The sequence below is a fragment of the Bombina bombina genome, chromosome 2 (genome assembly GCF_027579735.1).
Source record: "Bombina bombina isolate aBomBom1 chromosome 2, aBomBom1.pri, whole genome shotgun sequence".
NCBI lineage: Eukaryota > Metazoa > Chordata > Amphibia > Anura > Bombinatoridae > Bombina > Bombina bombina.
The window spans coordinates 942,989,111-943,016,555 of NC_069500.1; the positions used below are offsets into that span (position 1 = coordinate 942,989,111).

At 36.1% G+C, this 27,445-nt stretch overlaps 1 protein-coding gene across 2 annotated transcripts in view; it reads left to right on the forward strand.

Moving 5' to 3' along the window:
- Positions 1 to 27,227, forward strand: part of HERC3 (HECT and RLD domain containing E3 ubiquitin protein ligase 3) — a 299,938-nt gene extending 272,711 nt beyond the window's left edge. For both annotated transcript variants that reach the window (XM_053703420.1, XM_053703421.1), the window contains exons 21-25: positions 669 to 735; positions 14,224 to 14,306; positions 15,508 to 15,691; positions 16,584 to 16,686; positions 25,234 to 27,227. In XM_053703420.1, coding sequence (XP_053559395.1) covers positions 669 to 735; positions 14,224 to 14,306; positions 15,508 to 15,691; positions 16,584 to 16,686; positions 25,234 to 25,442 — 646 coding nt within the window. In that variant the 3' untranslated portion in view covers positions 25,443 to 27,227. The remainder of the gene's footprint in view (positions 1 to 668; positions 736 to 14,223; positions 14,307 to 15,507; positions 15,692 to 16,583; positions 16,687 to 25,233) is intronic.
- The last annotated feature ends 218 nt before the right edge of the window (positions 27,228 to 27,445 follow it).

Below are 27,445 nucleotides of genomic sequence, written 5' to 3' on the forward strand. Positions count from 1 at the left end.
CCTATTTAAAATGGAATTTAAAAAGCCAATGAGGATGCTAGTTCTGGGACTTGCAAGGGAGTGTGTATGTGGCGCATACAGGCACAGTCATGTTATTTCCCTCCTCAGTTTAAAGAAGTTTAAGGAAGTTTACTATAAAATTTCACAAGATTTCAGTGAATCCCATGAGATCACAGTACAGCAAAGTGTGACATCAGCACTGATAAAGCTTATTGGCTGTTTTTGTTTTCTCATGTAGCTGAGAGTAGCTGAGAGTAGCTGAAGGATAACTGTTCACAGAGCTTACTTTTGTGGGCTGGAAAAAAATTGAGGTAAAATATATGTTCAAGTGATATTTTCTTGTCATCTTTTCACTGTTATGCTGCATCACTTTCAAGCTATTTAGCTTATGGGTATTATGTTTAATTTGATTATCTGGAATTTCCTTTTTTAACTTAGAGATGTCCTATGAACTTATATGGTGGTGTTGTGCAGCAAGCATTTCCAATTGCTAATAAAGTTTTTGGGATATAATTCTTCTAAACTAAATAAATGGAGAGAAATACTGCACCAGGCTTGTTCTGCATTTTTTAACTGATGCATTCTGATCTAGTGAAGTCATCCAAAATGTATGTGATGTTATTTTAGTAACTTCCGATCAGTGATTTAGTATTTAATGATCCTCTTAGGAGTCTTCAGCAACTCCTAGACTACCCTGAAGATGACGTGGAGGAGACTTTCTGCCTTAACTTTACAGTAAGTGAATGTCTACATGGTAAAAGCCATGCTACTTATGTTTTTTTTGTTTGTTTTTTTATTCCTTTATTTGTATACCAACAATGTAACCGTACATGTGCAAAATAAGCATTTTACTTCTCCCATTCACCACTCAGGGTATGTGGAGAGCGAGAAAAGGACTGTGGATTTTAAACATAAACATAGCTATAGAAAGAAAAAAAAAACAATAAATATCAGTCATTTCCACATTTTATATACGGAGACTGAAATATTTCTATTAATATAAATCTGATTAATCATTATTGGATTAGAAACATTGCATAAAAAACAAATATATTACATGAAATTACACTGTTGGAGATTTTTTCTTCCTTTTCCTTGAAAGGAAAGAGTTCCACCATCAATCAATAAAATAAATAAATAAATTAAGGGGAGGAAAAAAAAAAAAGAGTGATGAAAAAAGGGGTTGCCCTACCTTCCCAAAAACCCCTTCCAACTTAACCTTTTGACAGTGTCATTCATTTATGTGAAATTCCCCTCTAAGAATGGCTTCCTGTAGATAAATTGTGTTTATAAAGGGGCTAATTATTTGTTTTTGTACCACTGGTGGTTGAGATCTGATGTAATCCCCCCATTTTCCAAAAATGTAGCGACCTCCGTAATGCTATTATAGCTAGTATCAAATTTTTCTATTATCATTTTGCTTTTAACAAGTTCTAATAATTTTTTTGAAACTTGGTGATTTCTGTGACTTCCAACTGGAGAAAATTGCATTTCGACCGCATAATATAATGAAATTGATCAATTTTGCCTTACTAGGTCCCCCCTGATTACTTTTTAAAAAGATAATATCTAATATGTTAATCTCAATCTTGAGACTTAATATTTTGGAGATCCAATGTGAGATCACAGCCCAGAATTTTTTATTTTTGGACATAGTCCTAAACAATGCGCAATATTTGCATTTTGGAGGTTACATCTATAACATGCCACTGTTCTAGTAAATAGCAGTGAAGTATGAAGTTATGTTAGCACTTCCCTTCAGATGCTCTCTGCCAGCCCCGGTTCTGCCAGACTGTATCCAGAAACAAGAAATATTGTATGTGGCGGCAGTGTATCACTTCAGGGGATGCAAGATGCTCTTTTCCTCTGTGAAACCTGCCTTCTTTCACCTCCAAGATAAAAAGCTCACAATGATGTACATTTCAAATAAAATGATAGGTGCACAAACAGGTCATACTCACAGGATTTCAGTTTTAAATCAGCCTCAGCTTCAGATTTTATTAAAATATAGCTCAACGCGTTTCGGCAAAACAAGCCTTTCTCAAGAGCATAAAATCAATACATGTCAAAGAAAGTTGGAGTTGCTTCTACATGTATTGATTTTATGCTCTTGAAAAAATTTTGCACTAGCCTTTACCTCCTCTTGGGTTACTGTTTGTATTAAGTGGATTTCTCTTTCCTTTTTTGCTTGAAGATATTTATCCCAGTTCTTTTTTCCAGGATTTAGCACTAGATATGTATTATATGTATTAAGTAATTGATTCGCTAATTGCATGTTCCTTGCATTTAGTTTTTTTCTCCAGTGACATAGATACGCTTTGATTTCTCTTCTTAACACAGCTTTTGAAGCTTCCCTGTATATTTCTGGGTTCGATACAGAGTTCTCATTAAAGGTTCTAAATTGTAACCAAGCGCTCTGTAACCAGTTGGTGAATTTAATGTTTGAGAGTAGATATTTGGGGAAGATAAACTTGTTTGTTTGTGGTATCAACGGTCTCAGTGGGATGTTCAATGCTATGGGGGCGTGATCAGATACGAGTATTGAATTAATAGTTGCTTTTATGTTTATATTAAGCATTTTTTCATTTATCAGGGACATGTCAATTCTAGAAAAGGACTTGTGCATTTTTGACTCACAAGTGTATTCTCTCTGGTCTGGATTCTGAATCCTCCATAAATCTTTTAGGTTTAGGGACAGCCTAAATTTTCTGATGTTTTAAATTCCCCTATGATGTATTCCGTGCAATTTTTTTATTTCTGTCTGTTCTATCCATTGGTAACTGAACAATTAGGTTAAAATATTCCCCTACAATAAGGTTGCTAAATGTAAATTCTATCAGTTTTTTTTGTTATTCTTTCCCAAAATAATTTATCTGGTGTATTAGGACTATAAATATTACATATGATAAATCTCTGGTTTCTTATTTGGATTTAAATTATTATATATCTGCCATCTACAGGTATATCCTTGCTAATTATTTTGTACTTAATTTCTTTGTGTAGTAATATGGTTACCCCTTTTTTCCTGTTTGTGCCCGATGTGGCGATGACTTCTCCTACCCAATTGGTTTTCAATTTAGCTAACTCTTTGGGCCATAGGTGTGTTTCTCTCAGAAACGCTATTTGGACTTTCAGGCTTCTAATATGTTTCAAAATCAATTTTCTTTTAATCTGGGATGCCACGCCTCTAATGTTCCAAGAAACCAAATTTATTGAAGTCATATTCTATCTAATATTGATATAATACTTATGAGAGGGTAGGGGAGGTAGGGCAAACACACAGAGAAAAGAGAGGGGAAGAAAAAAAATGAAAAAAAAATGGAGGGGGTTGCATAAACAAAGAAACACAATCTATTAAGTCATTTGAGTCAACCATATTTAACAGTTCTAACTCTTTGAGGATTTTTTTGCTTCTTCTGCTGAGGTAAACGTTAATATTTCTCCCTCTTTTTTAACTTTCAGTATGGCAGGATCAATCAAAAAGCGGCCAGCCCAGTCTGTATTTGTTATGTTAGGTGCAAGTATTTGATATCCTTAATTGCAGGACCACTCAGTCTCACACCAAACCTTTAGGTTCATTAGATGTAATCAAGAACCTAGTTTTTGCTCATAGATCTGAGGGTCACTGCTGCATGGATGCAGAGTGAAAGAAATGAGATTTAAAGATATATTATCCCGATTGCAATAGCAGTTTGCAATATGCAGATAATTATACAGAGAGGAGGAAATGAGATTTAAGGGTATATTATCCCGATTGCAATAGCAGTTTGCAATATGCAGATAATTATAGAGATAGTAGATAAAAGAAAGGTAAATAAAGATTAGTGTTAGTATGTGAATGTCAGCCTCAAATAACACAGGTTGCAACCAGGAGGTGTTTCTATATAAATTAAGCAGGAGAGCTCTATAACGGTTATATTGTTTTTAGTTAACAGGCAATCCTTAGTTAGTCTATAACATTGTTAGTATTCATGTAAACAGCAGGCAGTCCTTCACAATCAACAGTATGATATTTGATAATGCACATAGAATATTAAAGCACAGTTCGTCAAGCTGAAGCGATAGATATTACAAGCAATCAGATTGTTAAAGGTAGCTGAATTTGCATAAGCGTCACACTGTATAACATGCGGGAAAGTCCTTTAAAGTAGTAAGTGAATTAAGGTATATAAGTTACCACCTTCAGAGAGTAAGAAATAGTAACGGTTACCGCAGCTTCAAGGTGAGTTACTATTAAGCACAGGAGTTGGTTGTTTGCAGCCAGAGTGAGAGAGAGCTCCTGAGACTTACGGTGACGTCAGACGCCGATACACGGCTTCAATGTATAAGCCGGGAGAAACAGATTTAACAAGTGTAAGATACTTTGAGGATTCCGGTCAAAATAAGGAAACCTGAAATATGACGATCCAAAGTTGAAAAGCACACAGCAATTGAAGTTACTAATAGTAAATTCCTTGGTTAGGAATATCAGCAAGGTGTCTTCGTTGTTGCTCAGCTTATAGCTAAGTGAATACAAATTACCAAGCATAGGTAGACTGGAGGAGGGGCCTTATATAGGAATGTGAATACCTGAACATCCTGACTTAAAGGGACAGGAACATAACAGGACGCCCCCCTAAAAAGAGCCGCTCCGCGGATCAAGGCTTGGGTCGGTCGGGATGTCTTCGATGGAAAATTGAAAGAAGACGGGGTGCCGACAAATTAGAGTATGGTTCCCAGGAGTCCTCATCAGCCCCAAAACCTTTCCATCGTACCAGGTACTGGAGTTGATTGCGGTATAAACGAGAACCTGGGCGGTAAGTGATGGTGAAATCAAATCTTGAAAAGAAGAGGCTCCATCTAACTTGTCTAGATGTTAATGTTTTGCTGGTTTTTAAATATTCAAGGTTTCTATGATCCGTAAATATAAGAATAGTATGTTTAGTACCCTCAAGGAGGTGTCTCCAAAACTCTAGTGCTGATTTTATAGCGAGAAGCTCTTTTTCACCAATAGCATAATTTAGCTCGGCTGAGCTCATTACCCTAGAGTAATATGATATTGGATGTAGTGCTTCCTTGGGTGAAACTCTTTGTGAGAGTACAGCTCCAAGAGCGTACTCAGAAGCATCAACCTCAAGCGTGTACTGTAAACTGGGATCTGGGAATTTGAGTATCGGTGCTGTTACAAACCTCTCCTTTAATACTTTAAATGCGTTCTCAGCATGTATATTCCAAGAGAAACCAGGTTTTTTCTGAGTTAATTTAGTCAAGGGTCTAGCAATCTCAGAAAAGCCCTTGATAAACTTCCTATAGAAGTTTGCAAACCCAAGAAATCTCTGAACATCTTTTTTTGTACGGGGGGTGCTCCAGTTAGTAATAGCTTCCACTTTGTTTGCTTCCATAGCGATACCAGAAGGGGAAACCTGGTATCCTAAGAAGGAGATAGTAGTGGTATTAAAAATGCATTTCTCTAGCTTGGCATAGAGATCGTGTGTACGAAGTCTGGACAAAACAAGCTTGACATGGGTGTGATGGTTTGTTATATTGTCAGAATAGATTAAAATGTCATCTAAATAAATGACCATACAGACATCAAGTAAGTCATGGAATACGTCATTTATAAAACACTGGAACGTTGCAGGAGCGTTGCACAGCCCAAAAGGCATTACTGTATATTCATACAGTCCATAACGTGTGCGGAAAGCTGTTAGCCACTCATCGCCTTTCCTCATTCTTATCAAGTTATAAGCTCCTCTAAGATCTAATTTTGTGTAAATTTTAGCTCCTTGCAACCGTTCTATAAGTTCAGGGATAAGTGGGAGTGGGTACCTGTTTTTCTTGGTACATTTATTAAGTTGTCTGTAGTCAATAATAGGACGAAGTGATCCGTCCTTATTTTTAACAAAAAACATTGCAGCACCTGCTGGAGAGGTGGAAGGTCTTATAAAACCTTTCTTAAGGTTATCCTCTAAGTACTGTTTCAAATGAACCAATTCAGGTTCTGACATAGGGTATATATGACCAAAGGGAATGGAACTGCCCGGTAGTAAGTCTATAGGACAGTCATAAGACCTGTGGGGGGGTAAGTTCTGAGCTTCTACTTTGTCAAACACATCAGAATATTCTTTATAACATTCAGGTAAAACATGATCAGTCATACAACACACAGAAGCTTTGGGAAAACAGACTTCCTTACAGTAAGTGGAATTGAAATTCACAACACCTTGCTTCCAAGAAATATCAGGATCATGTTTTATCAACCAATTGATACCAAAAATTAATGGGTATAAACTAGAGGGCAAAATGTCAAATGTACATGTCTCAGTATGGCCCTTCTGTGTGATAACTTGTAAGGGTGTGGTATGATGGGTAATAGGCCCTGTATTCATAAGAAAACCATCAACCAATCTTATGGCTTGTGCACTATCTTTTTTTATTGTGGGTATTTTATGTTTTGTTACAAATGCTTGGTCAATGAAATTCCCAGATGCACCAGAGTCAATAACGGCCTGGGTTTTTGTCTTCTGTAGACGCCACTGCAAAAGAACAGAAATTGGTAAATGAGTGGTAAGCGCAGACAATTTATTAAGACAATTTTGGTGTTGAAGATTCTTACCCCTCTTCTGTCTGATAAGCACAGGACAGTCTCTAACAGCATGGTCCTTTGCTGCGCAATATAAACACAAGTTATGTAGCTTCCTTCTGGCTTTTTCCTCTGGTTTTAGAGGACCCCTCATGACAGCAACTTCCATAGGTTCATCGTTTGATTTAGATGGTGCAGTGACCACAGGATGGTATGCTGGGATTTTCTTGACAACAGGATCAGATAGTGCCCTTTCAGATCTACGTTCTCTTATCCTTCTATCAACAGTGATACATAAAGTCATAAGATTCTCTAAATCCACAGGAACTGCACCACGGGCTAATTCATCTTTTAATGTTTCAGAAAGACCTGTTCTGAACTGATTTCTCAGAGCAGGTTCATTCCATTGGGTGTCTGGTGCCCATCTTTTAAAGTCCGTGATATATTCTTCTACTGCTCTTTTACCTTGTCGTAGGTTCCTAAGAGCTGTCTCAGCAGTATTCTGCTTATGATGGTCTTCATATAATAGGGACATGGCAGAGAAAAAGGCATCTAAGGAGTCCAATATGGGGTCATTGTTCTCATAGAAGGCGTTAGCCCATGATTTAGCCTCTCCTCTGAGATATGAGATGACCGTTAGAACTTTGACTCGATCAGATGCATAGGTTCGGGGTTTTAAAGAGAAATACAAAGTACAGGAGTTTTTAAATTCTCTAAACTGAGTCCTGTCACCAAAGAATTTTTCAGGTGGAGATACAATTGGTTCAGGTGTTAAATCAATAGGAGCAGGCTTATCAGATAAATGCACATTAATAAACTTCCTAATGTGATCATTTTCAATTTTAATTTCTCTGAGGCCTTGTAGCATATGGTCCATGCTTTGTGCAAGGGAACCAACACGGTTTGTAAGTTCACTGATATCCATGCTGTAGGATATATGTTAGGCTTGGTAATATGTTATGTTAGGTGCAAGTATTTGATATCCTTAATTGCAGGACCACTCAGTCTCACACCAAACCTTTAGGTTCATTAGATGTAATCAAGAACCTAGTTTTTGCTCATAGATCTGAGGGTCACTGCTGCATGGATGCAGAGTGAAAGAAATGAGATTTAAAGATATATTATCCCGATTGCAATAGCAGTTTGCAATATGCAGATAATTATACAGAGAGGAGGAAATGAGATTTAAGGGTATATTATCCCGATTGCAATAGCAGTTTGCAATATGCAGATAATTATAGAGATAGTAGATAAAAGAAAGGTAAATAAAGATTAGTGTTAGTATGTGAATGTCAGCCTCAAATAACACAGGTTGCAACCAGGAGGTGTTTCTATATAAATTAAGCAGGAGAGCTCTATAACGGTTATATTGTTTTTAGTTAACAGGCAATCCTTAGTTAGTCTATAACGTTGTTAGTATTCATGTAAACAGCAGGCAGTCCTTCACAATCAACAGTATGATATTTGATAATGCACATAGAATATTAAAGCACAGTTCGTCAAGCTGAAGCGATAGATATTACAAGCAATCAGATTGTTAAAGGTAGCTGAATTTGCATAAGCGTCACACTGTATAACATGCAGGAAAGTCCTTTAAAGTAGTAAGTGAATTAAGGTATATACGTTACCACCTTCAGAGAGTAAGAAATAGTAACGGTTACCGCAGCTTCAAGGTGAGTTACTATTAAGCACAGGAGTTGGTTGTTTGCAGCCAGAGTGAGAGAGAGCTCCTGAGACTTACGGTGACGTCAGACGCCGATACACGGCTTCAATGTATAAGCCGGGAGAAACAGATTTAACAAGTGTAAGATACTTTGAGGATTCCGGTCAAAATAAGGAAACCTGAAATATGACGATCCAAAGTTGAAAAGCACACAGCAATTGAAGTTACTAATAGTAAATTCCTTGGTTAGGAATATCAGCAAGGTGTCTTCGTTGTTGCTCAGCTTATAGCTAAGTGAATACAAATTACCAAGCATAGGTAGACTGGAGGAGGGGCCTTATATAGGAATGTGAATACCTGAACATCCTGACTTAAAGGGACAGGAACATAACAGTATTATACTAGAGCATATACCTGCTATTTCCTTTCTACTTAAAGACGTTTCAGTCCTGACAATTGAGTATACGGTTTTCACCCAATTTTATTTCATTTCTCTTTTTTTTGTAATGAAATAAAATATCTGACTTGTCCTGATAGCTTAGCATTTTCACAATTACTGGTCTTATGATATTTTTTGTTGTCCTCTATTCAGCTGACCAATCCTCAGATATAAAATTGATGAGACTGGCGGTTTCGATTGATTCTGGAATATCATTAATTCGTAGATTATTACGTATTGAGCGGTCCTCAAGCTCAACAATCTTAAATTGTAATTTTGAAATCAGTGAGTCTTGCTGTTGGTTTATTGTTTCTCATTTATTGGATTTGTCTTCTAATTCAGAAATTTGTGTTTCCACCTCACTTAATCTTTTGTTAAACTGTTGAACATCTCCAGTTAATTGAGATAAGTTTTGAGTTAATTTATCAAGTTGGGGGCGAATGAATTTGAGTTCCTGTTTTAAAGCTATAAAATCTGATATTTCTTTTATTAAAGATTGAGAGCCTTGTGCAACCATAAGAGTGTCAGAGAGGCCCAGAGGATTGTCCAGCTGAATGCTAGTATTGGATTTAGATTTTTTATCTTTGTCTCTGGTGTCTTTAGACATATTTAACGGACCTGACTTGGATGAGGTCACAAACCTCTCCATACACTTATCACTAAAGAGAAGAAGAAAAAAATAAAATAATGGGTCTGTGAAAGGGAGGGAAAGTGTGTGTATTCTGAGGGGCCAAGTATGTAGTGATAAGGCAAAGATGAAATGACACGGGTGTAGAAGTCAAGCTTACTAAGGAGAGTGAGAGGTGAGAACATGTGTTGTGTATTGGTATAGGGAAAATGGCGCAAGGAATGCGTGTAAGAAAAGGGCCAGGTGGTGGCGATGGGAGATACAGGTCTCCAGGCATGTGGGGGGGGGCCGGTGAGAGAGAGAGAGAAAAGCATAAGTGTAGAAATCAAGCTCCCTAAGGAGAGTGAAAAGTGAAGAAATGTGTATTGATAAATTGAAAAATGATGCAAATAATGCGTGTAAAAATGGGTCACGGGCACTGAAAGATACAGGTCTCCGGGCACGTGTGAGGGGAGAAAAAAGTAAACCTTTACTTCAGGTCTATCTGAGATAAACTTAGGCTACCAACCAAGTCTATCATGTGGTGTCACCTTGGTCACAATCGTAATACTTAAGTATTTTTCTGATGTTTTTATCTTTTTAGTTATATGAATTATAACAGGCTGAGTTAAAGAGTAGTGTCTCCCTTCTAAGGGGAGAAGGCAAAACTAAAATAATTATTGTTTCTATTTTCTGGCTTTTTCTAACTTTATAGCTCATGTAATTCAATACTCTTTTTTCTTTTGAGAGAAATAATGCTTTAACTGAATTCTCCCTTGACTTTAACTGACAAAGTTCCCATTGACTTAGGGAGCGTTTGCTCGTAATTATGCCTAGAGGTCAGAGAGTAGTACTTTTCAAAGTATTTTCTAATATATTGTCCTTTTAGTTATATCAATTCTTATGTATATCTTTAACTTAGTCATCCTTATTACCTCGGGAACAAAAAACCCAAGCATATTTGAATAGTTGTACACTTCCGTGTTTACCTTCAGTAACAGGGTAAACAAACAAAATGGCGACAATATACGATTCTTCTTTTAATAGCTTATATGTATATGGTAATTCCTAGTTTAGCAACCTTTTCCCTGTCCTTTTTCCTTTGAACCAGTCAGTCTAGCAAACTATATATAGCAGGTGGTATACAACAAACTTTTTAATAATTTAGAGCGATTCAGAGGGGTTTCACCAGTGCCTTTAGACACAGTAAGAGCATGCCACATCCATACATTAAGTAGAATACTTCCTTAGTGTGCCAACCAAACTACCTTGGTTCGCCATTTTTATCAATAGTTTATATGTTATAGCAATTCCTTATATAGCCCCCTTTTCAGTACTCTTTTTTTTTTTTTTTTCCTTTAAACTAGATAATCTAGTCAACTATATACAACACATAATACAACTTTTTGCTAGCTCTAAAAGACTTGATGATGTTGTGTGAGCATCTTTCAACCAAGATTACAGCAGACAGTGTCCATCTATTTACTAAAACAATGAGATGCTTCACTAGTAAATAGTCCCCTGAACGTTTTCAAGAGTAAAGCTATTTTCAGCAGATCATACAAGAATATAGGGGGGCATTTGTATAGAATGAATGCAATGAGCAGAACACAATCATATGCAGGACATGCAGACGGAGACCAGATAGAGTTTTGCCCTGTGATACTTAGGGCTATTAACCCCTTAGTGACCACAGCACTTTTCCATTTTCTGACCGTTTGGGACCAAGGCTATTTTTACATTTCTGCAGTGTTTGCGTTTAGCTGTAATTTTCCTCTTACTCATTTACTGTACCCACACATATTATATACCGTTTTTCTCGCCATTAAATGGACTTTCTAAAAATACCATTATTTTGATCATATCATATAATTTACTATAAAAAAAATTATAAAATATAATGAAAAAATGGAAAAAAACACAATTTTTCTAACTTTGACCCCCAAAATCTGTTACATATCTACAACCACCAAAAAACACTGTGCTAAATAGTTTCTAAATTTTGTTCTGAGTTTAGAAATACCCAATGTTTACATGTTCTTAGCTTTTTTTGCAAGTTATAGGGCCATAAATACAAGTAGCACTTTGCTATTTCAAAACCACTTTTTTTCAAAATTAGCGCTAGTTACATTAGAACACTGATATCTTTCAGGAATCTCTGAATATTCCTTGACATGTATATATTTTTTTTTAGAAGACAACCCAAAGTATTGATCTAGGCCCATTTTGGTATATTTCAAGCCACCATTTCACTGCCAAATTCGATCAAATAAAAAAAATTGTTCACTTTTTCACAAACTTTTTCACAAATGTTAGGTTTCTAACTGAAATTATTTACAAACAACTTATGCAATTGTGGCATAAATGGTTGTAAATGCTTCTCTGGGATCCCCTTTGTTCAGAAATAGCAGACATTTATGGCTGTGGCATTACTTTTTGGTAATTAGAAGGACGCTAAATGCTGCTGCGCACCACACTTGTGTTATGCCCAGCAGTGAAGGGGTTAATTAGGTAACTTGTAGGGAGCATGTAGGGTTAATTTTAGCTTTAGTGTAGTATAGTAGACAACCCAAAGTATTGATCTGGGCCCATTTTGATATATTTCATGCCACCATTTCACCGCCAAATTCGATCAAATGAAAAAAATCGTTAACTTTTTCACTAACTTTGGGTTTCTCACTGAAATTATTTACAAACAGCTTGTGCAATTATTGTACAAATGGTTGTAAATGCTGTTCTGGGATCCACTTTGTTCAGAAATAGCAGACATATATGGCTTTGGCGTTGCTTTTTGGTAATTAGAAGGACGCTAAATGCCGCTGCTCACCACACTTGTAATATGCCCAGCAGTGACAGGGTTAATTAGGTAGCTTGTAGGAAGCTTGAAGGGTTAATTTTAGCTTTAATGTAGAGATCAGCCTCCCACCTGACACATCCCACCCCATGATCCCTCTCAAACAGCTCTCATCCCTCCCCCACCCCACAATTGTCCCCGCCATCTTAAGTACTGGCAGAAAGTCTGCCAGTACTAAAATAAAAGCTATCTTTGATAAAAAAAATTTTTAAAGCATATTTACATATGCTGCTCTGTAGGATCCCCCCTTAGCCCCCAACCTCCCTGATCCCCCCCCCCCTAAACAGCTCTCTAACACACCCCACACTATTTCCCACCATTTTGGGTACTGGCAGCTGTCTGCCAGTACCCACTTTGCACTTAAATGTGTTTTTTTTTATATAGTTTATTTTTTTTCTGTAGTGTAGCTGTCCCCCTGCATACCCTACCCCCTCCCCCTCCTAGATCCTCATTTATAAAATTATTTCCCTCCTCTTCCACCCAAAACCGCCACCCACCACCCTGTCCCACCACTTTAACTTTTTAGCCCAGATCGCGGGCGTGCACGTGTGCGTGCACGCGCATGCTCGTGCACGCACGGGGGCACGTGTGCACGCGCACGCGCACGCGATCTTTCCTGACTGTTGGCCGGAAGAGACTGCCAGCGATGAGCCGCTCACCCACCTCCCTGTAGCTGCTCCCACCCACCAACGATCGGCACCATCGCTGGCCGATGCAGAGAGGGCCACAGAGTGGCCCTCTCTGCATCAGTGTGCTAAAAAAGGTATTGCAGTGATGCCTCAATATTGAGGCATCACTGCAATACCTTAGAAGCTGCTGGAAGCGATCAGGATCGCTTCCAGAGCTTCAAACCCCAGAGGACGTGCCAGGCACGTCCTTGGTCGTTAAGTGACCTCCAATGGAGGACGTGCCTGGCACGTCCTTGGTCGTTAAGGGGTTAAGGAAAAGATATTTGCGTTAGTTCTTAAGCCTGCTTTTTTTTAGGAGAGTCTTTAATATACAGATTTTTTTCTCCCCCCCACGCCTTTCCTTCCTTTCCTTCTAATTTTTCCTTTTATAATAGGACTCTACCACACAGAGTATAACTTATGGGTTTTTGGAGTGCCAGATTCTGGCGCACAATACATCAGCTCAATATTACTTCTTAAATGTCAATGGGTTTGTTATACTCACAGTTTAAGAGACTGTGCCTTTTCCCCCAATCCTTCTGATGATACAGACTAGGTTAACTCTTCTCCACAATATCCTGCCTCCCTGTACTTGCCCCTGCAGCTTATATTTGTTTCCAGCAGATGTAAGGCAAAACAGTCTGCACGGGCAGTCAGGCTAAAGATACAGTAGCAATAATAGACCATATTAAAAGAAGAAGAAATATTTAGTGCCTCTGGCCAGTCGGGCTGTGTAGGCCACGATTAAGCTTCCCACGTGGATGCAGGTTTTTGCTCCAAATCCAGAGGCTCTTCCACTTGAGCTGTGCTTCTACAGAAAATGTCACCAAAGAGCAGTGCCACTACGAAGTGGTCTGTTAATGCACCTGGTTCTGTGACTAGGGGGAGTTGGTGGTATAGCCAACTCGACAGGTTGCTTCAACCTGGGGCCTTGGCCCCTCTTCCTGCCGTTGCTCCGCCTCGGCAAACAGCACCCCAATCCGGTCCTTCAATTACCCTCCCAGGGTATGTCCAGCTGGTTTCAGTGTCCCGAATGCCGCTACCAGAAACCTCCCGGGCCGCCAACCTGGAAGTCTTCAGACTCTGTATGCCTTTCTCTTCGCAATCGTATTGGAGCGGAGTAGTGGCTGGAGCAGCTGCATGCTTCGTTCACTGCCGCATGGTTCCCCTCAAGTCACTTCTGATGCGGCGCATGTACGGAAGCCCAAAGTTACTAATGTTACTGAAAATACAATACTAGAGACAATGCTAAAAATAGGAACATAAAGGTGAATGTCCTTATGGGGCATTAACCAATCTACAGTTATATACCATGAGATCTCCCACATCACAGATCTTTACCGTATCAATTGAAGATAAAGTTAGATTATTAGACAAAATCACTTGTGAATGTTCACTAATGTGTAACACAAATGTCTGTTTATATTTAGATATGTAGAGAAAGTTATGGACTGACTGAGATTAAGCCCTTAGTGCCTGGAGGAGACCAGATAACTGTGAATAAAGAGAACAGGTAGGTTGCACACTTACTATGTGCCCAGCTACAGAGGAACAGTTATATAGCAGTAATAATGTGTAGCACCAATATTGAATAAATGAATTATAAAGTTCATGTCTATTAGTTTGCAGATAACAATTAGAAAGCTAAGGTAAGGTAACACTCTAGCTGCTGATGCATTTTGGGCAGCTACTTCACACTTCCTGAGGGATCTGGTATACTTGTAAACGCTTCTGAAGTTCTGCTCACTTGACTGTAATGTTACTGCTTCAGCCATTGGCTCTTTACAAGGTCTATCTGTCATCATAAAATACATTAAAGGAATAGTCAAGTCAGAGTTAAACTTTCATGATTCAGATAGAGCATGCAATTTTAAGCAACTTTCTAATTTACTCCTATTATCAAATTTTCTTCTTTTGGTTTCTTCATTTGAAAAAGCAAAAATGTAAACTTAGGAACCGGACCATTTTTCGGTAGTGCTTGCTGATTGGTGTTTAAATGTAGACATCAATCAGCAAGCGCTACCCAGGTTTTGAACCAAAAATGGGCCGGTTCCTAAGTTTACATTTTTGCTTTTTCAAATAAAGATACCAAGAGTACAAAGAAATAATGATAATAGGAGTAAATTAGAAAGTTGCTTAAAATTGCTGCTCTACCTGAATCATCAAAATTTAATTCTGACTAGACTATTCCTTTAAACTTATTTTGCAAAGCTATAACACTGCCTATAGATTGCATAAGAATGTTATTTTCCAGTGATAAAAGCATTTTTTTAACTTCTATTAGTAACCTGCCTAGTTCCTTAATCTGTTTTTATCTTGTGTGCATTTTTTTTACATAAGGTAATGTTTTACATATGCCCTTTAACCAAATAATGACTGAAATACATGAGTTTGTCATTGTCTTGGCACTGTATGGGAATGTGTCATACTGTAAGTTTGTTTTGTTTTTCTGGTGATTAACTACTTTTTATTATTTATGTGACCCCATGGGTTGATTACTATACTGTGAGTGTGTTTCATTGAGGTCTGTTTCTCTGTCTAATGTGGGTCAACATAAATCAAACATCGAATGAGTAAACCTATTGGATTTGATAGGCTTAAATTATCTGGATTTAAATTCATCATATGTTTGCTGTGAGTGTTTGAATAATATATGTTAATAGGTTTTATTGTTAATTATGTGTAATCTCAGCTGTACTTTTTTGGCTTTTTAGGAAGACATTTGTAGATGCCTATGTTGATTATGTGTTCAACGTGTCCGTGAAAGAGTGGTACGAAGCCTTTTCTACTGGTTTCCTAAAGGTTTGCGGTGGAAAAGTGTTGGAGCTTTTTCAGCCGTCAGAACTGAGAGCCATGGTAGTGGGCAGCAGTAACTATAACTGGCAAGAGCTGGAAGAGGTAAGCACAGTACTGGAGTGGCACAAATCCATAAAGTTGAAGTTAATGAAAATTAAAAGGGGAAAGCGCACTCCTGAGTGCAATCATTTATTGTATAAAATACACACATAGATACATGCATATAACAACAATACAAATAAAACAATCTGTGCTATTACAGCATTCAGATTCCTTGTGTACAATCAGCATAGACTATGTTTTAATTATCCCAATGAAAGCTTGGAACATATGAGATGATCGCAAGAAAAACAACAACAATAATAATAATAATAATAATAAACATAACAAACTAAAGTTCCTTTACTAGATGTAAACTGTAAAATGTCACAAATGGAAAGCCTCCAACGGGAAAACAAATGTTCATGTATCAGGGGTGATGTCATCGTCTTAGACTAGCAACCTCAGAAGCGGCACACAGCACAGTCCCTTACGCGTTTCATGATAATGTAGTTTATCTAATATATCTGATAAGTCATGAACATAGTATTTTTTTAAAGTGTCTCCAAGCTTTTAAATATCTTCTGATATAATAGCCTTTCACGAAGAACACATAATACATGAATACAGAAAGCAGGTGTTCCTAAAAAGTAGATTGGAATCTACCAGTAGATTTTGAAGTGCCAATCAGTAGATTACAAGACTGATAGTTCCCATTGTCCCTCTCAGCCAGTGTTAGTATGGGCTCACGGTCAAACAAACGCACAAATATGTTTGCACCACTACAATCAATTAAAAAGGTGATTCAGCACATGAATATTGTGTTAATGAAGATCAATTTTACACACAGGCTCATGGTGTTCTTATGCTAAACACATGTATTAGTAGAGCTCACTGACATACCTTCCAAAAATGGTGTTTGTTTTGTAGGTTCTAATATGGATTTTTATTTTAGAGTGCTGTGTACAAGGGTGAATACACTGCTACACACCCCACTGTGAAGATGTTTTGGGAAACATTCCATGAATTCTCTCTGGAAAAAAAGAAAAAGTTCCTACGTAAGTAGAATTATTTGATTTGGGTGTTTATTCATTCACTCATTTAACAGATCAAATACCTTGGAATTAATCAAGTTCTACAGATAGCAACTATCAAGGTAAGATCATTTCAGAATGTTTCTGGTCTAATATTTTCATAAAATATTACAAATAATGACTATTAATTTCTAACTTACTGTGGTTGGAAAGAGGGATCAGTGAAGTGGATCAGTTTTTTTTTTTTTCTCCACATTTTTATAACAGTTTACAAAACAAACATATGAATGTGTTAAAATAATACAAACTGTCTATAGTAATGATGGTCTCATCAATCATAGGCAATCCCCCAGGGTAGGTTGTCAAAATAATAGCACTTTAAACAGGAGTGCAGCCTAGTTAAAGGTTAGTATATATTAACTGTGAATTTGGTGCCGCTGACTATTAAAAAGTTTAAGTAGCATTAGTTAAAGGGACACTGAACCTAAATTTTTGCTTTTGTGATTCAGATTGAGCATGAAATTTTAAGCAACTTTCTAATTTACTCCTATTATCAAATTTTCTTCATTCTCTTGATATCTTTATTTGAAATGCAAGAATGTAAGTTTAGATGCCGGCCCATTATTGGTGAACAACCTTGGCCATTGTTGCTGATTGGTGGATAAATTCATCCACCAATAAAAAAGTGCTGTCCAGAGTCCTTAACCAAGAAAAAAGCTTAGATGCCTTCTTTTTCAAATAAAGATAGCAAGAGAACAAATATACATTGCTAATAGGAGTAAATTAAAAAATAGTTGCTTAAAATTGCATGCTCTATCTGAATGACGAAAGAAAAACTTTAGGTTCAGTGTCCCTTTAAACGTTGCAAAGCTTAGAGAGAAAAAAGACTAAACCGATTATAAAAAAAAATAAATAGAAAAATCTAAATCGATTGTGATTCATCTCCAGATCATTTCCACAGCAACTGCTGGATCTAAAGATTTGTTTTACAAAAGATCTAAGACAGTAATTGGTGTCATGTTCTGTGCTTAACTATGTAATCTCATGTTTTATGCTATTTTTGCAATAAACTATTTTTACTGAGTTCAAGTTGCAGTATTTACTCCTCTATATTGAGGGTGTGCGAAGCATTTGTGTCACCAATTAAAGAAATGTAAAACTGAATAATAATAACAACAATAATAATAAAAATAAAAAGAATCTGATGGGACAGACCTATTAAAATGTAATATTTATTTTGTTTATAATATGACAGATCCAAGCTACAGATAGTCATTTGCAGTAGATCATGAATATATTGCAGATGTGCAGATCTAGCACCCCCGCCTAAGATGGTAAAATAATCTATTGGGCTATTGCAGAACATACAGTGTGTATTTAATAGAAGTGCATATATACAGGATTCATTAGTCATTAGAGAATAATTAAGTTACTTTCTGTTTCTGCTATTTATTTAGATCCCAATATTACAACAGAAGTTCAAGTCTAGGTATCTTTTTTTTCATAAATATTTGATTTGCGCTTCTTTTCTAATATATCTAGTGTAGGAATTAAACAAATGCTGGAGGTTTGTGCAACGAATGATGAATCTCAAATTTATACAAATGTCCATTACATGCAGTTATATGACAATTGGTGTATACTGTCCCTTTAATTGCTGTGCTGCAACATCCTTTGAGCAACTGCCATTTCTCTGCATCTCATTATTTTCTTGTGTAAATGTAAAATGAAACAGACCAGTGCTGTAGTTGTTATTCAGCAACGTGAAGCCAATATCTCACAGCTCATGAAAGCAAAACTAGTTCCTATATTGGTACTATGCTGTGATATGGTCTGTTTGAGTTAAGGCTCTTGTGCACATTAGTAGTTCTGTCAGAGATTGTACTGCAAGCTGTGGTTACTGTGTGACTGTAAGGATTCTGCTGTTTGAGCAAACTGATGGTTCTGAGGTTATTACTAAATTACAAGAAAAAGTAATACAGAAACCTTAAGGTTTACAGCAGATTGAAATAAACTAAAGGCGGCCTTGATCAGACACGCTTGTTAATGCAGTGGACGTGAGATTGGTCACCTGTATATGTTAACCCCTTAACAACTGCAACATACCCTGTACGTCTCTGGTCGTTATGTGATCTTGCTATAATAGCGTCTGGCGAGACCACGCTATTGAAAACAGCACCCCCGTAGAAAGACCAGCGACGTACATGGTTACTACTCACAGTGCTGATGTTCGGCTGTTTTAAACGAATAAATAGAAAAAACCTCAGCGCCTAATGGTAACCTCTAAGCCTAGGGAGGGGGACTCCTAGCAGGTGCCCAATGTATAAGACAGATAAAGAAAAGAAAAATCCCAGGCCCCTACCCTAAGGAGGCTAGGTTAGAGTATAATTAGATGGAGAGCCAAATTGTTCTAAAATGTGTTTTTAATACATAAATAAGAGTAAATGCGACGATTAAAACAAGTTCAATACAAAACTATCATGGATCCATGGTACATTACATATATCATATATAAAACTTGGGTATCAAATAAGTTAATAAAACAAGTTAAAAAAATCAGGTCCAACTAATGGATAAAATATAGGTAAATCTTAAATATATATGCGATTTAGTCAGCGAGATATTTCACAAAAACAATAATAGACAATCCTATTAAAACATCCAAGGTGAAACAGTGTAAAAATTCACGGTGAAACAGTGTAAAAATCGATGTGAAAAAATCAGAGTAAAACAATAAAGCTTGCAGTGCAAATCGATAAGGAATCCAAAAAACAATTTCAAATGTGAAAAAAAGTCTCTAGTCCTATGGAGTGTAAGGAATATATTCCAGTGATTTCGATTCTCTGAGGGATGGTGATAGAAATGTCAGAACAAGTGCAAATGCAACAGCAATAAGTGTGGGAATATCACAGAAAAACGATGATGTTGTAGACAATGTGAAAAAAATAAAAAGTGTAGATTTTTGAAAAAAACGTTAGAAAAAATGTATATAAAAGTGAGAAAAAAAGTCTTTTGATGGTGGTGCTCCCAATGGTCTTCAAACGTATGTGACTTCAATAATAGGTCTTAAAATGAGATGTAAAAAATAAAAATAAAATGTAGAATATAAAAAACTCGAACAATCACCTGTGGAAAAAAACAGAAACACAATATAGTGTAGATGGTCCTAGAGATGTTGCAAATAATAGAATAAGGCTTACCAGTGCTGGTCAACGCGTTTCGGCCTGTGTCAGGCCTTTATCAAGACTGGTTTGGGATGGTTAATGGTAGCCTTTTATAGAGTGTTTGACCGGATGTAGCTGAATACCTACTTCCGGTTTGGCGAAATTTGTTACTTTGGCCAAATGGTCTAAATCTTGGTCTTATTAAGTATAGTGGAGTGGGGTATTTCCCCAACAGAATGCTTAAACTTGAATACTTTAACGTTTCAATTTTAGCCTGTAGTTCTCCATTCTCGGAATCTCCGTTAATTCCGTGACGTCACTTCCGGTCTAGGTAATTTATGTGATCGGATAATAACGATCTGGGGCCAAATTTTATGATCTATAATCATGGGGTGTTAATTTAGAAGTTAAGGGGAGTTTACTTATTGTTTGGTGTATTACTATTTATACTATTTTTGCTTTTTACTAGGTCCGTAAACAGACCGACCTGATTGGTCGTGACGTCACGGCCTCCAGATAGCGCCTTGGATTGGATGTAAGAAATTGTGTGTCAGTTGCCCTACTTTTCGATAGGTGTACAATCGGGCTGTGTCGATTGGATATTCAAGGGGTGTGTCTATTATCCCGCTTTTTGATAGGTGTAAAATCGGACAATAACAGTGGTCCTATATGTAGATATGTAGGTGACGATATGTATTTAAGGGATTTTACCTTACATTCGTAAGCTTAGTATTAATCTAACAAACTATAATGTTATTCAAAATAAAAATCTTTGTGTTTAAAGTGTCATTTGTGACTGCATGAATGCCGTATCAGTTTAATCATTATAATCTTTATAAGATCAGAACAATAGTATATTTCATGATTTCTGGGAATCTTGTCTCTCAATGGGTAGTCCGTAATCGACCCTTTTGTAGGGGCTATTTTGAAAAGGACGAAACATATGTGAGAGGTGAAACTATGTTTTCAAACGTGACTGTGTGAATGGTTTGCTCCTAGTAAATGGGGACCAGAATCCTCGGAGTTAAATTTAGATATTTAGGAGACTGAGGAAATCTAAGTTGGTTTTGCTGCTTAGATGTGCCCTCTATCATATAGATCTCCTTTAGATATGAGCTGAATGTTTTTTTTTACTTTTTGCTTTTATTGCTTTCTAAGGGAATATAGGGGGCTAAGGAGTTTTGGAATATTTTATATAAAGAGTTTTTTTCATTAGAATATATATTCTTCTCGTCAGTATCATTTTATTATTAATATAACCTAATTGGATACAGGTTATCTTACTTTTACTTTCTGTATTTATTACATAGAGGAATACAAGTGCTAGTTAACTTATGTTAATACAACCTAATTGGATTTAGGTAATCTTACTTTTTTCTTTTCTGTATTTATTTCATAGAGGAATACATACAATACATGCAATGACAAGGGCATCATCTATATGCTTCAATGTACCTGCGGCCTACAATATGTGGGCCAGACTTCCAGGCCCTTGAAGGACAGAATACGAGAGCATTTACTACTCATTGAAAAATTGAACACGGATACAGCTTTATATAAACATTTCGCAGAGAAACACAAAGGTAACACCAAAGACCTCACCTTTTTAGGGATACAAAAGATAAAAAAGGATTGGAGAGGAGGAAATTATGAAAAAAGACTTCTCACAGCCGAATCCAGGTGGATTTTTAACCTAGATTGTCTATACCCAAGAGGCCTGAATAATAAAGAGGACTTATCACACCTTTTCAATATGGTTTAACCACACTGGACACTACAAATATGTCTTTGAAATAAATCACCTCCGATAAAGAAGTCCCTCTCCCCCTCTCTCTCTCTCTCTCTTTCTCGAATCAAATTCTAAGCTCAGATAAGCAGCATCAAACACCAACCAGAAGCTAAATGAAGAGTAGCAACACAGCCTGTTCCAAGTTAGGCACAGAAACAAGAATTCCTCATCCCAAGTTTTGTAAATCTTCTCAACTTTATATGAGATCCCCAAATTCCAACAGCCCACAAACATAAGTTAGGTATTAACGTAAGCTAACTAGCACTTGTATTCCTCTATGAAATAAATACAGAAAAGAAAAAAGTAAGATTACCTAAATCCAATTAGGTTGTATTAACATAAGTTAACTAGCACTTGTATTCCTCTATGTAATAAATACAGAAAGTAAAAGTAAGATAACCTGTATCCAATTAGGTTATATTAATAATAAAATGATACTGACGAGAAGAATATATATTCTAATGAAAAAAACTCTTTATGTAAAATATTCCAAAACTCCTTAGCCCCCTATATTCCCTTAGAAAGCAATAAAAGCAAAAAGTAAAAAAAACATTCAGCTCATATCTAAAGGAGATCTATATGATAGAGGGCACATCTAAGCAGCAAAACCAACTTAGATTTCCTCAGTCTCCTAAATATCTAAATTTAACTCCGAGGATTCTGGTCCCCATTTACTAGGAGCAAACCATTCACACAGTCACGTTTGAAAACATAGTTTCACCTCTCACATATGTTTCGTCCTTTTCAAAATAGCCCCTACAAAAGGGTCGATTACGGACTACCCATTGAGAGACAAGATTCCCAGAAATCATGAAATATACTATTGTTCTGATCTTATAAAGATTATAATGATTAAACTGATACGGCATTCATGCAGTCACAAATGACACTTTAAACACAAAGATTTTTATTTTGAATAACATTATAGTTTGTTAGATTAATACTAAGCTTACGAATGTAAGGTAAAATCCCTTAAATACATATCGTCACCTACATATCTACATATAGGACCACTGTTATTGTCCGATTTTACACCTATCAAAAAGCGGGATAATAGACACACCCCTTGAATATCCAATCGACACAGCCCGATTGTACACCTATCGAAAAGTAGGGCAACTGACACACAATTTCTTACATCCAATCCAAGGCGCTATCTGGAGGCCGTGACGTCACGACCAATCAGGTCGGTCTGTTTACGGACCTAGTAAAAAGCAAAAATAGTATAAATAGTAATACACCAAACAATAAGTAAACTCCCCTTAACTTCTAAATTAACACCCCATGATTATAGATCATAAAATTTGGCCCCAGATCGTTATTATCCGATCACATAAATTACCTAGACCGGAAGTGACGTCACGGAATTAACGGAGATTCCGAGAATGGAGAACTACAGGCTAAAATTGAAACGTTAAAGTATTCAAGTTTAAGCATTCTGTTGGGGAAATACCCCACTCCACTATACTTAATAAGACCAAGATTTAGACCATTTGGCCAAAGTAACAAATTTCGCCAAACCGGAAGTAGGTATTCAGCTACATCCGGTCAAACACTCTATAAAAGGCTACCATTAACCATCCCAAACCAGTCTTGATAAAGGCCTGACACAGGCCGAAACGCGTTGACCAGCACTGGTAAGCCTTATTCTATTATTTGCAACATCTCTAGGACCATCTACACTATATTGTGTTTCTGTTTTTTTCCACAGGTGATTGTTCGAGTTTTTTATATTCTACATTTTATTTTTATTTTTTACATCTCATTTTAAGACCTATTATTGAAGTCACATACGTTTGAAGACCATTGGGAGCACCACCATCAAAAGACTTTTTTTCTCACTTTTATATACATTTTTTCTAACGTTTTTTTCAAAAATCTACACTTTTTATTTTTTTCACATTGTCTACAACATCATCGTTTTTCTGTGATATTCCCACACTTATTGCTGTTGCATTTGCACTTGTTCTGACATTTCTATCACCATCCCTCAGAGAATCGAAATCACTGGAATATATTCCTTACACTCCATAGGACTAGAGACTTTTTTTCACATTTGAAATTGTTTTTTGGATTCCTTATCGATTTGCACTGCAAGCTTTATTGTTTTACTCTGATTTTTTCACATCGATTTTTACACTGTTTCACCGTGAATTTTTACACTGTTTCACCTTGGATGTTTTAATAGGATTGTCTATTATTGTTTTTAATTGTTTTTGTGAAATATCTCGCTGACTAAATCGCATATATATTTAAGATTTACCTATATTTTATCCATTAGTTGGACCTGATTTTTTTAACTTGTTTTATTAACTTATTTGATACCCAAGTTTTATATATGATATATGTAATGTACCATGGATCCATGATAGTTTTGTATTGAACTTGTTTTAATCGTCGCATTTACTCTTATTTATGTATTAAAAACACATTTTAGAACAATTTGGCTCTCCATCTAATTATACTCTAACCTAGCCTCCTTAGGTTCGGCTGTTTTAACCTCTTCCAGGTGCTGGTTAGGGAAGCTCTGCATCTTTATACAGAACAACATGGATCGTAGGTATTCTCTTACCCTGTGACAGAAGTGGTGCACATTCACGGATCAGTGGCATCAGATATGTAATGGCTGTATTGTGCACTTAACGTTAGAGTGAGCGCTTGACATTTTCCATGTTTTTTTTTCCCAATTTAGAAGTCCAAGAATAATAAAGAGCAATGCAGCTGCTACGGTTTCTGCTCTGTACACACTAACCTGATGTTTCACAATACAGCCGTCAAAATATATTTAGTGTCACTGATCTGTGAATGTTCAGCACTTCAGTCACAGAGTTCAGGAAACTCCAAGATGGCGGCCATAGTGTGAAAATGCCGAGCTGCGCAAGCAGAGAAAACACCATGCTATAAGATTGTCCATCATAGTTGTGTCCAGCAGTTTAATGTCTCCTAAAAGTGACTGATTTCTTTTATTTTCTTAGCATTTTAATATAGAAAATGTTGTTTATGTAATAGTCTTCAGATTAGTTTAACCCTATATAGTAAATACTGTGTGAATAACATATACAGCAATAGTCAAAAAATAATTCTAAAATGGATTCTAAATAATGTAACTGTATGAAGATATTACCCATAAAAAATTGCTTTAAAGGGACATGAAACTCAATTTTTTCTTTTTAGATTTTATGAGTCAGATAGAGCATGCACTTTTAAATATCTTTCCACTTTACTTCTATTATCTTATTTGCTTCATTCTCTTGGTATCCGTTGTTGAAGAAGCAACAATGCACTATTGGGAGCTAGCTGACCACATTGAATGAGCCAATATATATATATATGTGTGTGTGTGTGTGTGTGTAGCCACCAGTCAGAAGCTAGCCCCCAGTAATTTATTGTTGCTCTTTAGCCTGCCTAGGTATGCTTTTCAACAAAGTATACCAAGAGAATGAAGACAATTAATTAACAGTAAAATGGAAAGCTGTTTAAAAGGGCATGTCATATCTGCATCATAAAATAAACATTTTGAGCTTCATGTCCCTTTTTAAATGTGGTATGTTTTTGTTTTTATTCAAATGCCTGTGTGATGTTACTAACTATGGCGAATGTTTGTGGAATTTTCCTCAGTGTTTCTCACCGGCAGTGACCGTATTCCCATCTATGGCATGTCAAGCCTACATATCATTATCCAGTCCGTATGCAGTGCTGAAGATCACCTGCCCGTAGCTCACACATGCTACAACCTTTTGGATTTGCCCAAGTACAGCAACAAAGAAACTCTCAGGAGCCGGCTTACCCAGGCTATAGATCATTACGAGGGTTTCAGTTTAGCATGAGAAAGAGCTTTACATTCTCTTGCTGCACTCTTAACACCATGCACTTTAGCATCCACTGTAAAAATATTGTATACATATAAAGAAAACTGCATAAATGTTTATTTTTGTAACGTAATCTATAAAAAGTGCAAAAAACTATTAAAAAATGTGCAAAATAAGGTTCAGGAATGAGGATTCAAAATATTTCTTTGAGTTCTTTGTAATACTTTGGAAATATAATTGTGTTTTTGTTTTTTTTAAGTCTGATTCAGTCCTATTTAATTTGGACTTTTATTATATTGCTTTAATTCTTACTTCATAATGATGCCAGACATACGGTGTAACTATGTAGATATCTTGGTAATATGCAAAAAAAAAATGTATTATGCGTTTTGCTCAAAAAACATTTGTTTACTAAAAAAACATTTTTTAACTAATTTTATCTGAAATTTGTTCATGTACTAAACAAATTTAGTTCATTAAAGGGACATTAAAATCAGGTGTTGTTTTTTTATTTTATGATTCAGATAGAGCATGACATTTTAAACAATTTTCCAGTTAACATCTTTTATCTAATTTAATTTACTTCGTTTGAAAGGATACCGAGATATGCTCAGGGGCAGCAATACACTACTGAGAGCTAGCTCCTGATTGCCGGCTGCACACACATGCTTCTTTTCAATGCTTTACCCATTGTGTTCAGCTAGCTCCCAGTAGTGCATTGCTGCTCTTTCAACAAAAGATACCAAGAGAATTAAGAAAATGTGATAACAGAACTAAATTAGAACGTTGCTTAACAGTGTATCTAAATCATGAAATAAAAACGTGGGTTTTTATGTCCCTTTAAACAAACAGATGAACTGATAATAAATGTATTTTGTTTCTCTTATTAAATGAAGAAACTAAATTAGCGTAGTTTGTATTGGTTCATTAATTTTTTTTAGTTAATGAATACATTTTTGCATACAATTTAAGTCCGTTATTCGCTTCATGACCGGATAACAATAAAAAATTGTTGTGCATCTGCTTGATAATATCACGATAAAGGGACAGTCTACACCAAAATTGTTATTGGTTAAAAAAGATGGATAACGCCTTCACTACCCATTCCCCAGTTTTGCACAACCAACATTGTTATATTAATATACTTTATAACATTTAAACCACCTCTAAATTTCTGCCTGTTTCAAAGCCACTACAGACAGCCTATTATCACATGCTTTTTTATTAGCTTTTCACAGACTCTGCTAATCCATGTGGGCCATATAGATAACAGTGTGCTCTCCTCAGTGGAGTTGATGACACTGCACTAATTGGCTAAAATGCAAGTCAATAGATAATAAATAAATAAATAAATAGTCATGTGATAAGGGGGCTTTCAAAAGAGGCTTAGATACAAGGTGATCTCAGAGGAAAACAGTATATTTATATTACAGTGTTGGTCATGCAAAACAGGGGAATGGATAATAAAGAGATTATCTATCTTTTTAAACAATAACAATTTTGGAGTTGACTGTCCCTTTAATTCTACAAAGAGCAGCAATGAAATGTTTTAAAATACATAACAGTCTAATCTTAATGTGAAACTTCTAAAGCAGAGATTATATTTTTCTGTATTTTTAAATTATTATAAGATTTTCAGAACCTAGGTATTCGCTGGAATTTCATCCTAGAGATGTAAATGTCCTGGTTTTCTTGGGCTTATGCACAATGTTTAACTTCATATTAGATTATGGTATTGAATTGAATTGGTCATATTTATGTCACACAGCAAAAAAAAAGAATAAACAATACATTTTTATTTTTTTCTATGTTGCTTATTCATAAAGTATCAAGAATAACAGTGATGTAATTATTGTGAGAAAATTAAAAAAGAATCCTGTACTAGATTAATAGAAACTTTTCAAATGTGAGTGGTTAATAAATAATTACAATTATTGTTATTTACATTTTTATATACGAATCTACTAATTATAAATGCAGTTTTCCTTTTTAAATGAAATCTTGCTAATCTAGCTTGGTAA